General features: G+C 49.8%; 1 protein-coding gene across 1 annotated transcript in view; it reads left to right on the top strand.

The window, feature by feature from the left end:
* The first annotated feature begins 5691 nt into the window (after positions 1 to 5691).
* The window catches only part of APCDD1L (adenomatosis polyposis coli down-regulated 1-like), a 15439-nt gene continuing 7579 nt past the window's right edge, over positions 5692 to 13551 (top strand). The window contains exons 1-3 of the mRNA XM_006896919.1: positions 5692 to 5749; positions 5833 to 5965; positions 9998 to 10550. Of these exons, the coding sequence (XP_006896981.1) occupies positions 5692 to 5749; positions 5833 to 5965; positions 9998 to 10550 (744 nt within the window). The remainder of the gene's footprint in view (positions 5750 to 5832; positions 5966 to 9997; positions 10551 to 13551) is intronic.

Below are 13551 nucleotides of genomic sequence, written 5' to 3'. Positions count from 1 at the left end.
AATCAGAACCAGCTCACAGCTGACCCTCCAGTGAGTGTTCAGAGCTGGAGATCACATGCCGGAGACTGCTCCCCTTTCTCCCACACAGCAGCTAGTGGATTCAAACTCTCCGCCTTTAGATTGGCAGGCCCACTCCTTACTTTTCAGCCACCAGAGCTTCCCTTTAAAAACACATGTCACGTACATTTATCATCTCTGGTGGCTTAGTGGTAAGCCCTTGCACCACCAACTCAAAGGTGCGCAGTACAAGTCTACCAGGTGCTCTGCAGGAGAAAGGTGGGCACTCTCCTCCCGTGCAACTTTCCCCCCCTGAAAACCTGTTAGAAGGTCAGTTATGAGTTGGTTCTGAGTCGATGGTACTTAGCAATGGCAATGACACCATTTAAAAGTATAAATTCATGAGGAAATGACAACCTCTTCAACAAATGGTACCGGCAAAACCGGACTGCTACATGCAGAAAGCTTAGGCAGAATGCACGTCTCTCACCATACAGGACTTGGGGGGAGGGACTGCATAACAGTGAAAGAGTTCTACTTCTCAAGGAGAAGAGTGAATTGAGGGGAGGGAGTGGGCAGGGAGAAAAGTGCAACAATGAATGACTGGAAACCCCTAAGTCTCTGTAAACTTTTATTAAAATTAATAAAAATATCTATAAGTAAACAAATTACATTTAAAAAAAGAAATAATAAAAAAGAACATAGCTTTTAAAAAATCAATTTAAGGTGGATCAGAGAACTGAGAGTAAAGCCCAAAACCATAAAATTCATCAGGGACAAACTGGATCAAGCTTAGATGGCCTAGTCTACAGTATAAAGGGATTGCCAAATACAGCCGGAAATACAGCACAGTCTGAGAAGGGTAAAACTGATGGGTGGGACTTTCTCCCTGTGCATATAAAAACCGTTCCAACAGAGTGAAAAGAAAACCTACGACTAGGAAAAAACATTTGGCAGTACCATTTCAGACAAGAGTTTCATAGCCAAAGTTTCAGAATCCTACAGGGCCTCCACAAGGAAAAGACTGATAACCCAGTTACAAGAGGGGCAAAAGACTTTTCACAGAGGAAATATTCAGATGGCCAACAGACACATGAAAAAAATGTTCAAAATCACTGGCTGTAAGAGAGATGCAAATAAAAAACCAGTAGCAGTGACAAAGTTTAACAAGATGTAATAAATGTTGGAGGGCATGTGGAGAGACAGGAACTCATATATTGTTGGTAGGATTGTAAAATGGTACAACCACTCTGGAAGGTAGTTTGGCATTTTCTCAAATAGCTGAACATAGATATTTCGAATGACTCAGCTATTCCACTGCTTGGAATATACTCTGAGAAAATGAGAACTGAAGCACAAATGGAGATTTGTACACCGACGTTCATAGGAGCTGTACTCATCATTACAAGAATATGGAAACACCCAAACTTCCAAACACTATTGAATGTATGGAGAAATTGTGGTACACTCACACGATGGAATACTACGAAGCACTAAGGAGCAATAATTTTGAAAATTACTACATAACTTGGGAGAGACTAGAGGGCATTACACTGAGTAAACTAACTCAGTGTCGTAAGGATCAACACAGACTAAGATCACTATTGTAAAAACAGAAGGATAACTAGTAAAATGTGTATGGGGATCTAAGGAGGGAAGAGTTGGGAGCAGAGGGGTGAGAGTGGGCAGGGTGAATATCATAGGGTCGTACAATTTGGTGGGTGGAAGGGGGGAAAGTAAAGGAAATTGGAAAGATCCAGTGGGGATCTGCAAAGACAGGGTAATGGTGGGCACAGTTCAATGGTGGTTAAGTCTCCAAAACATAATGAATGAGAATGATTGTATGAAACACAGTATGAATGAAGGATAGTGTGAAACACAGTGCATATGAACTTTGCATGTAAAACCAATGTAAAATTTTTAAAAAGTTAAAAAATAAAAAGAAAGGGGGAAGTAAAAGTTCACAAGCGTTTAGCACACTTCTGTCTACTTCCAGAATATTTCTATCCCACCCAAAGAAGTCGAGACTCATCAATAACCACCCTCTCCACTCCAATCCATGTTGTGGTGTGTTGTGTTGTCTTGTGCAGTGTGCTGTTGTGATGCGCTGTGATGCACCATGATGATCTGTGTTGTGATGTGATGTGTTGTGTTGTCTTGTGATGTATTGCACTATCGTGCTGTGTTGTGCTGTGCTCTGTTGTGATGTGTTGCACTGTGATGCTCTGTGCTGTGTTGTGATGTCATGTGTTGTGATGTGTTGTGATGTATTGCACTGTGATGCTCTGTGTTGTGTTGTGTTGTGATGTGTTGTGATGTACTGTGATACTCTGTGTTGTGTTGTGTTGTGATGTGTTGTGATGTGATATGATGTACTGTGATACTCTGTGTTGTGTTGTGTTGTGTTGTGTTGTGTTGTGATGTGTTGTGATGTGATGTGTTGCACTGTGATGCTCTGTGTTGTATTGTGTTGTGATGTGCTGTGTTGTGTTGTGATGTGATGTGTTGTGATGTGATGTGTTGCACTGTACTGCTCTGTGCTGTTATGCTGTGTTGTGTTGTGATGTGATGTGATGTGATGTGATGTGATGTGATGTGTTGCACTGTGATGCTCTGTATTGTGCTATGATGTTGACTCATCTCTGACTCATAGTGACATTAAGTACAATTGAATGAAGCCCTGCCAGATGCCGCACCGTTAACCCCAGAGGGCAACCAACCTACTCTGTCTCCATGGATTTACTGATTATGGTGTTTCTTATAAATGGAATTAAGTCTGCTTTTCACAACTGTGTGAGGTGGGCATGGTTATCTCATTTTATAGATAGGTAAGTGGAGGCTGAATAAAGACCCTCAAGGAAATGAGCTGATACGGTGGCTGCAGACGTGGCCTTAAACACGGGAGAGATCGTGAGGCTGGTGCAGAAGAGGGTGGCGTTTTGTTCTGTGGTACATGGAGTCTCTAAGAGCTGGTGCCCACTCGATGGCGCCTGACAAAAACAACAACAAATGAGGTTTCACACCTATTCCAGGATCGTGTTTCCTCAAAGGGCATGAAGACAGAAGAGGCGAGTGGGAAGAGCTTTGGGGTTTGTTCCACCAAAGAAGAGTGCATATTAGATCATCAGTGCCCTTTCATTTGGGATTGAAAAGCCAAGGAAAGCACTATTCTGTTATCCTAATTGGCTTGTTCCAGGCGTCTCAGAGCCTGAGGAGTGCAAGGTGGTTTTAGCTGCAACAATGAGAGTTTCTAAGTCCCTGGCTCTATATTGATCTTTGAGAGTGTCAAAAAGCAGCCATGGTTTTCAAAGCAAACTTGTGATTTCACAGCTCAATTGCTTAGGACAAGACTGAAGTTTTTAAAAGTTGGCTTCAGTCTCCAAAGAGGATTAAAACAACAAAACTATATCATCTGAACTTGATCTTAATATTCCAGGCAAAGAGTGAATTTACTAAGTGAATGGATCAGAGACTGCCATGTAGAAAACGGCCTGGGCATGAGGCCATGGACGGTCCTCAAGAATGCAGGCAGAAGGGGTAGCACAGGAGGCGTCATGGCCAGCAGAGTCCCAGGGAGGACGTGGGCAGACAGAAGCTCATGTGGGTTTGTAATTAATGCCCTCCAGCAGGACGTGCACAAGCGGCTCTCCTCCTCGCCCTCCTGACCCCCGAGCCTTCCGGTCACTCTGCAGAGTGTCTCTAGGAGCCCATGAAGTGAGCCAAGTGCTCCTGTCACCTGAGGGAGGAAATCAGACCTGCTGGTGGATGTGCTGTTTGTATTCTCCTCTTTGGTGACTGAAGCCAATAAATTCCTTCTAAACAACCAAGTAATATGGTGGGTACCAGAGCTGTATCAACACTTTGACCAATCCATCCAGCCACTGGTTTATCCACCCACCCAACAACCATCTTGCCCTCCATCAACCGTTCACACATTCACTCATCTACTCCCCTGTATACTCATCTTTCCATCCATCCATCCATCCATCCATCCATCCATCCACCTTTCTGTCCATCCATCCATCCATCCATCCATCCACTCATCTTTCCATCCATTCATCCATTCATCCATCCATCATCCATCATCCATCCATCCATCCATCCACCTTTCTGTCCATCCATCCATCCATCCATCCATCCATCCATCCATCCATCCATCTTTCTATCCATCCACCCATACATCCAACTAAACATCCATGCTACCAACCATCCATGCAATCATATTCATCTCAGTCCACTTACCTGTGTAACCATCATCCACCCCTTTATCCTTAGGTCCTCCTTTTTACCCATCTACTCATCCAATCAACCATTCATGCAACCAGCCTCCCCTCCGTCTACCCTAACCATCTTCCTCCCTCAGTCCATGCACTCATCTATCCATCCATCTGATCACTCACCCGTCTCCCCATCCATCCACCCATCCGCTCATCTATCCAGTCACACATACATACGTCCCTTTGTTCAATGACAGTCTCTCATCTTTGAATCAGCTGTCCCTGATCGCCACACCTGGAGATGTGATCTGGTGCAGGATTAAGCCGTCTGGGCTGGGGTCTTGTGGCCTTGCGGTCTCGTTCAGGCAGCGTTTATGCTGTGCCGTCGAAGTCTACCTTCCATGCTTCCTTCTCTCTCAGCAAGAGGAAGATGCTCGCGCATCCATGTCTGGACTTTCGCAAGGACCACAGCTGGATATGCACGGAGCTGCCCGCACTTAGCTGAGATGAAGACATCATCTCATCAGCACTGTTCGCCCCTGGAAACTCTGAGAGTCTTGGATGCCCCCCTCTTCTCTGGGGCAGTGAGAGCAGCCTGACTTCCCATGCTGGGCCACCTGCCCGGAGCCTTAATGAGAAGGATGGATGTTCAAAGAGAAGGGACCGAGTACTTCACTCATTCACTTTTGTGTCAAGAGCATCAGCACTTTTAGGACTCCAGGCTGGGCAAGCAATGCCCAGGCACTGGCCCCCTCTGAGGTGCGGCCTTCCTGATCCCCATCAGAGTCCCCAGAGAAGGCTGCACGCAACTGCTGGGCCGATCAAGCCCAGGCCTGGCCCCACAAGTGAGCCTGTGGTGTAACACTGGACACCACAGAGTCCTAGTATCCAGCTCCTGCCCTGAGCAAATCTGCACCCCAGGGTGGAGAGGACCCTGCAACTGAGGTCTGAGCACTGGCTGCCTGTGGCCCATGCCCTGACTCAGCTGAGCACATCTGAGGTCACTTGTGAGGACACTGTCCACTTCACGTCCACCTCCCTCCCAGAGCCTCCAGTGTATGTAGTGAGAAGCCCCTTAAGGGGCATGGTTCCCCTGTTCTGAGCTGGGCACCTCCCTGGGTGCCCTCTGGCCTTGTGTGTGTCCAGTCTCTGTGCAGAATGGAATGCCCCCTCATATTGGCCCCACCAAGGTTCCAAGACACAGAGATAGACTGCAAAGACAGCCTCGGATGGGACAATGGTCCCAGAGTGGACAGCAGGCCTGGTTTGCTCCAGCTGAGGCCCAAACAGCGGCAAGGGCTTCCCTGGTGAGAGGGGGTCCTGCTTGGGCTAAAGGATCAGAGTCCTTATTCCAGCTCCTCTGATATGTATCGAAAAGTCAAATGTCCAGGAGTCAGGGCCCTCAGCCCATATGAGGAATTGGGGCACATCTCCCCCGAGAGGTCCAGAGACCAGGAGCTGAAGGAAGGGGCCAGATATGGGGGCTTACAAGGGCAGGTGTTCTTCACCTAAGATTGGGGTCACCTGTGGTCCAGGTAGCCTTGGAGCGTGGGTGGAACAGGCAGGAGGAGCTCCCAGGAAAGGCAGGATCAAGTCTGACTCGATCTCTGGTTTGCAGCCCACACGGCAGAGGTGGTGGCCGGGGGTGGCCACCTGCACTGGGAAACCCGCTGTCATCAGCCCCTGCCTGACGGAGCACGCGTGGCCACACTGCTGCCCCCACGCCTCCACGGGCCCTGGATCTCCACCGGGTAAGACCTAGTCACCACTACCGGAGGCTACTGAACCAGTGGCCACATCTGTAAAATGGGCCAGTTCATCCAGTTATTCACGAAGGCACCACTTGCCTCCTTTCTGCAGGGCGCATGCTGGGAGGCAAGGACAGGGCTAGTGGGTTTGATGTCCATTCGCTTTACTGAGCACCTACTACACACACGTATGTGGACCTGTCATACAGGCACGTATGAGCACCTTGAGTCTCCACATGCGTGAGCACCTAACACGTACACACTCAACAAGCGTCGATGCCCGTGATCAGAACAAGAACTTAAAAATAAGTGATGTAACAGGTGGTTGTTGTTGTTGTTGTTAAGTACTGTCAAGTTAGCATCCACTTGTAACTGACCCTCTAGCCAGTTTTTCAGAGGCAGTAAATTGCACAGGAGGAGACTGCCCATGTTTCTCCCATGGAGCAGCTGGTGGATTCGAACTACATGCCTTTAGGACGGCAGCACAGCTCCTTACCACTAGGCCACCAGAGCTCCGTGAAAGGATGCTAAACTTTGCAATGAAGAAAGTGAAACCAAGTCTCTGATGGTGAGTTACCAGGTCAGGGAAGGCTTCTTGGGGGTGAGAGCTGAAAGGAGTCAGCCACCCCGAGAATCAGGGAGAATCAGGGGTGGGAGCTGGTGCAAAGGCCCTGGGGCAGGAAGTAGCAGATCCAGGCAAAGGTTGCGCCTGTTTCTGCCTCTCACTCTGCAGAGGCCTGTCTCTGGGCTCATTTATGGGCCCAAACTCCACAACAGCCAGCAGAGGTCACCCCCACCATCCCCTGCGCACGACCTTTGCCCTCCCACCCCTGCTCCCCAGCCCTCCTGGGTCAGGGATGGCACTCTCTGCATAACTTCCTTCTGCATCTCAGGAATTCCTCGGCCAAACATCTGCTTGGGCTTGAGATGAAGAGGAGACATCGCAAAGCCACCCAGCTCCTTCCTGGGACCTTGGAGCTGCACTTAGGGGCCGCTGGCCAGGGTCACTCAGGGGCAGGACTAGAGCAGAGTGGAGGGGGGACAGAGGGCGTCACTGCAGGCAGCTCTTCTTAGGAAAGAGTTTTGCTGGTCTCTGGACAGGCCTCCCCTCAGGGGTGCAGACAGGAGTCCCAGACTTCACCTTGTTCGAGCCTCCTCTCTGAGAAATGGGCCAGCAAAGGGCAGGCAAGATGCCTCTCACCACATTACACCACTGCCTGTAGTTCCCCAAGTGGGACAGACGGTGAGCACACCCCCAGATGCTAACCAAAAGGTGAGGCACTAGTTCACCCAGATGCACCTAAGAAGAAAGGCCTGGCAATCACCTCAAAACCCAGCCCCTGAAACCCCGGCAGAGCCCACGGTGCCCCTGAGTCAGTCGGCTCTCCAGCAGCTACTTTTGATATTGTTGGTTACTTAATCTCTGTCTTTGGACTAACTTGTTTTACTTGACTTCAGCACATTTACTTACTTTTATAAGGAGCCCTAGTGGCGCAGCAGGGGAACTCTGGTGACCTAGTGTAAGAAACTGTTCTGCAATCCCAAAGGCACACAGTTCAAATCTACCAGCCGCTCTGTGGGAGGAGGGTGTGCAATATCATCCCGTGTGATTTACTGCCTCTCAAAACCCACTGGAGGGTCAGTTATGGGTTGGTTCTGACTCAACAGCACACAACAAGTGGTGTGCCATTATCTCATTAAATAGAATGGGCATACAGTAAACCACAGACTCTTAGGTGTGACTTGATGATTGTCAAAGGAAGTGCAATATGACCATGGAAATAGCACTGTTACTAACTCTAAATGCAGAATAAGGTACAATGAAAACAAAACAATGTAATTGCATCCACACTACATCTAGTGCCTGTGAAGGCCCTGGGTCTGTTTTCTCGGGGACACAAGGGAGGGCAGGGAAGTGTTGAGGGCGCAAGAAGACCTCCCTTCTCTGTAGTACAATTAGAGTAACCAAAAGAGGGGAGATTAGAGGGAGATGGGGAACTATTTTCTGGATGGTAGCCAGGGCTTCAAACTGGTTCATACTGAGAATTTGCCTTTTGACTCCAGATAGACCAAATCAGAATCTACATTTTTAACAAGATCCCAAGGCATACCAAGAGTCCCCTGGGGATCTCGTTAAACTATAGATTCCTCCCAACCTTCAGTTCCCACCTGGTCTTTTGCATCACCTGCAGACTAAGGCCTGTGGGCAAAATCCAGCCCACTATCTAAATGTTGCAAATAAAGTTTTATTGGAAACCCAACATGCCCATTCCTTTACATTCATTCATGCATTAGCCCTACAATGGCAGAGTTGGGTAATTACAATTTAGGCCATATGACCTGCAAATTGAACATACATTTTATCTGATGTTGTACAGGAAAAGGGTTCAGAACTGTAGTTAGGTCAATAAATTCTGTCATAGATCCTGAATGAATTCTGGTCAAGGAAGGACTAAGGAGAGGAAACCATAAGTAAGTAGCTACCATCAATCTATCCATCCATCATCCACCCATCCATCCATCCATCATCCATCCATCCATCCATCCATCCATCCATCCATCCATCTTCCATCCATCCATCATCTATCCATCCATCCATCCATCATCAATCAATATATCCATCCATCCATCCATCCATAATCCATCCTTGTATACATCAATTATCCATCCATTATCACACACCATCTATATATGCATCCATTATCCATCCATCCACCATATATATCTCCATCATCCATCCATCCATCCATCCATCCATCCATATATACATCCATTATCCATCCATCCATCCATCATCCATATATGCATCCATCATCCATCCATAATCCTTACATACATCCATTTACTATCCATCCATAATCCATATATACATCCCTTATCCATCCACTCATCCATCCATCACCCATATATACATCCAGTATCTATCCATCCATTATCAATGAACCATACATCCATCATCCTTACAGCCATAATTCATCATCAATACATCTATCCATTATCCATCCAGTGCCTGCCATCAATGTATATACTCATCATTTGTCTATCATTATCCACTATCCATATGCACATCCATCATCCATCCATCAATGCTTACATCTGCCAATCATCTCTCATCAAGACATCCATCCATCTACCACCATCCTTCATCCATTATGCATCTCACACTCATACATTCCACCATCCATCCGTCATACATGCCTACATCATCCACCATCATCCATCATCTGTCCATCTGTCATCATCATCATGCATCCATCCTCTTCCGTCCACACACATGGCCATCATTCCCCATCAATACCTCTAGCCATCATTCATCCATACATCCACTGGCCATCTACAACCACTTACCCCTTCACCATCCATCTATCCATCATCCATTGTCCACCCAGTCACCATCCACTCATTGTCTATCAAGTCACCATCCATCCATCATCCACCATTCATCCACCCGTCCATCCATTCACCAGACACTTAGGAGCATCCAGTATGTGCCAGGTGGTATCTAGCACCAGAAACAGGTGGAACCCTGGCCTTCCTCACATACAGAATAGCCAATCTCCACGTGGCTGCAAATGAGCGCCAGTGCCTCACTTTACTTAATGCTTTGCTGACCCTGTGATGTGGACCTGCCCCCTCCTGACTCCAGTAAAGGGAGCCAGAAGCTGGGTTCTTGTCCAGCTTAAGTGTTTATGAGGGACACAGATGGAATCTGAACCCCTGACTAAACAGCCCAGAGGGATCCTTGGGCCCGAGGAAATTCGGAGAGGGGCCCTGGGTAGTCCTGCTGGGGAAGATGCTGGCTTAGTGGAAGGGATGGAGAAGGGACTTTGATCGCCTTTCTAGGCATTGTGTGGAAGGCCCAGGTCCCAAAGTTGGAAATGCTCAGGCCAGTCAGGGAAACCAAGGCTGGAGGGGCCACCCCAGAGCTGGGTTGGGAGTAGAGGTTGGTGGGAGCTGGGGCCACATTGAGGCTGGGGTAGGGGACCCCCAGTGCAGGCTCTCACTGTGCTGCCCACCCTTCTCCCTGCCCGGCAGCTGCGAGGTGCGTCCTGGACCCGAGTTCCTCACCCGCTCCTACACCTTCTACCCCAACCGCTTCTTCCGGGCCTACCAGTTCTACTACCGGGACCCCTCCTGCCACGAGCCTGCACACTCACTGCTCATCAAGGGCAGGGTGCGGCTGCGCCGGGCCTCCTGGGTCACCCAGGGCGCCACCGAGGCCGACTACCACCTGCACAAGGTGGGCATCGTTTTCCACAGCCGCAGCGCGCTGCTCGCGGTGGCGGGGCGCCTGTGCCGGAGCCTGGCCTGCAGGGCCTGCGCCCGGCGGCTGCCCGTGGCCGGAGCCTGGCTGCCCGGGGCCCTGTACGAGCTGCTGGGCGCCCGGGCCGAGCGAGACTGCGCCATGGCTCTGGGCTTCACCATGCACGAGCTCAGCCTGGTGCGCGTGCAGCGCCACGTCCAGCCGCAGCCCCGCGCGCCGCCGCGCCTGGTGGAGGAGCTGTACCTGGGGGACATCCACACCGACCCCGCCGAGAGGCGCCTCTACCGGCCCACTGGCTTCCAACGCCCGCTGCAGAGTGCCCTGGTGAGTACATGCTCTGGGTGCCAGCTCGGCTGCGCCTGGTGGGCTTTACCTGGCGGCCACTGCAGGCCCACTGAAGGGAACACACTACTGCCAGCTGGTGCCAACTCGGTGCGAACTTCGCTGGGTCTCCGAGGCTGTAAGTCACGGGGTGAATAGTCAATGGACTCAAATCACTGACGACTGACGTAGCGCTCCGCAACAGCCGCGAGCCTGGTGTTCGCTCTGCACCTGCTCTGATCTCGCTGCTCCCATCTGGGCTTTCCAGCCACATGGCCTTTGTACCTGCTGCTTGGCTACTGGAGACCTTTTCGGCTGACTTTTCCCACAAGGAAAGTGCCCAGCCTGCCCCTCTCCTGCCCGGGTCCTCCCTATGCCGTCCTTGTGGACGCTCCAGGTTCCCATTGACACTGGTACTGGATCCAAGATCCCCTTCTGGTCCCAGTCCTCACCTCCACCCTCCTATGTGTGACCCACCGGCACATCTCCAGCCCTGAAACCGCCCTGCTCGCTTCCTTGATTCATGCCCCACCCCCGCAGCAGAACTAGACTACCCAGTGCTGGTCCAGCTCGAGGCCATGTCAGCCCATGCTGCTGGACAAGTTAGGGAGATGTGGCCCAACCCGTTTAGAACCCTGGGGTGACCCCTAAACTACAGATCTGCAGGGTCAGGCCCTGGAATCCACTCAGTTCTCACTAGTCAGAGCTGTGGGTCTGCAACCTCCCTGGCCGTCCCCTTCCACGGGCACAGTTGGACCTACAGACCTGGGACCTGGGACCCGCAGCCCTGGGTGGGTGCTTTGGCCTCTGACAGTTAGCCTCTGGGCCAAGGGGAACTATCTGCTCTTTGACGTGTTCACTCTCAGCCACAAAATGACTTTGACTCAAGCCTTTTCTTTAGCTTCTGTCTTCAGTTACACCATCACAAACATGCTATCCAGAACAAGGGTGGCTGTAAGGCCGTCACTATTGGTTTTGCCGAGTGAACAAACAGATCCAAGGCAGCTCTACTCCTGAGGGTGCAGAGAGTCAAGCAAGGCTTTCCTGTGCTGAAGCCCTCCTGGGGCTGGTGGGCCTGTGGGCCCCTCCTCAGAATTCCTGCTGAGTCTGAGCTGACAGAGCCCCCTCAGGACAGTGGGCCTCTCCTCTGGGGCAGAGCGTCAGCCCCCCTGCCTCTCACTCTAACCAGTCACCGTCCGTCCCCAGGATGTGCAGATTCTCCTACTCTTTACAATCTATGTGTCACCCCAAACGACACCGGAAGCACTTTGCATGTCTTTGTGGCCGTGTGCTGGGCAGTGAAGAATTTGAGCTACCCGACATGGAGAGCAGTGTTGAATATCCCAAGGACTGCTTAAAGAACAAACAAATCTGTCTTGGAAGAAATGCAGACAAAATGCTTCTTAGAAGCAAGGACGAGGAGACTTCATCTCACAGACTTTGGGTGTGTTGTTAGGAGGGAACAGCCCCTAGAGAAAGACATCATGTTGGAAAAAGTAGAGTCAGCAAAGGAGAGGAAGACCTTCCGCCAGATGGACCAACCCCGTGGCTGCATCATTGGGCCCAAATGCGGCAGAGATTGTGAGGCGGGGTGGGGCCTGGACAGGGGGCTCTTCTGTTGAATGTGGGTGGGGGTCCAATGAGTGAGAGCCAACTCCATGGGCCCGAGACCACCAGCACCACCCCGCTGACGGTCACCACGGGGATGCTTGGCCTCCGTTCTGCTTTGCACTGTAAACAAGTATCCCTTTCACAGTCATCTTAGTTCCACATTACACACATTTTGGGGTTGGTGATTTCATTATTTAAAATGCCCCCAAGCCCAATGGTGACATGCTGTCTGGGGCCACTGAGCACAAGGAGGTACGAGGTGCCTTCCAGTGACAAGGAGCGTGTCAGGTAAATGTTGTTGACGTGAGAAATAGTCCTGTCACCCACGTGTTCAGTGCTAATGAATCAACACAACGAAATTAAAACAAAATGAAATTTTAAAGTGTTCAATAAGGGGCTTTAAGCAGAAGCACACAGAAAATGAGGTTACATATTGATCATCTGATGTAAATGATATGACCAGAGGCTCACAGAAAACTAACCCTGTGTTTCCCTTAAAGCAATGGCTCAGTATTGGCTAATGCAGTGTGCACGCCCTCTTCATAGAACATAGCTACCACAAAGAATGAGAATTGACTTGGTTGAAATAGTTACCAAATCCTGGAAGGTACGTCTGGAGAGACAGGAATATGGCTTCTTCTTCATTCACCCTCGTGTCCATTACTGATGTGTTTAGACAAGGTTCTGAGGAGCTACATCACTGTTAACTTCATCTGGGATATCTGGCTTCCAATGAGGACAGCATCGGAGGCCCAGCTGCTATTGGGAGCCACCTACATTCACATTTACAGGAAATGTTCATTTTTGTTAGAGGTTAATGAAGATGCAACCCAGGCTAAGACTCCAGGTTAAAAACCTCTGTGCTCAAAGAGCACTGAATATTTGTCAGAAAACAAAGGGACAGATAGGCAGATGGACATTTATCAAATGTACATAGATGGCTGGATAAATAATTGGATGTGTGAGTGGATGAATGAAGGAAGGACGGACGGATAGATGGATGGGTGGACAACTGTCTGAAGGATAGATTGAGGGAGGGAGGCAGAATAATAGTGGATAGATGGATATATAGACGGATGTGTGAAGGAAGAAGTGAGTGAATAGATGGATGAGTGGGTAGCTGGATAGACAGACAGGATATGGCTGGATGGATGGCTGGATGAGTGGATGGATGGATGGATGGATGGATGGATGGATGGATGGATGGGGAAAGGATGGCTGGATGAGTGGATGGATGGATGGATGGATGGATGGGGAAAGGATGGATGGGGAAAGGATGGATGGATGGGGAAAGGATAGATGGATGGATGGATGGATGGATGGATGGATGGATGGGGAAAGGATGGATGGATGGGGAAAGGATGGATGGATGGATGGATGGATGGATGGATGG

The sequence above is a fragment of the Elephantulus edwardii genome, unplaced genomic scaffold (genome assembly GCF_000299155.1).
Source record: "Elephantulus edwardii isolate Elephantulus edwardi_28Jun2011 unplaced genomic scaffold, EleEdw1.0 scaffold00193, whole genome shotgun sequence".
Lineage (NCBI taxonomy): Eukaryota > Metazoa > Chordata > Mammalia > Macroscelidea > Macroscelididae > Elephantulus > Elephantulus edwardii.
This window is presented reverse-complemented; position numbering and strand designations above follow the sequence as displayed.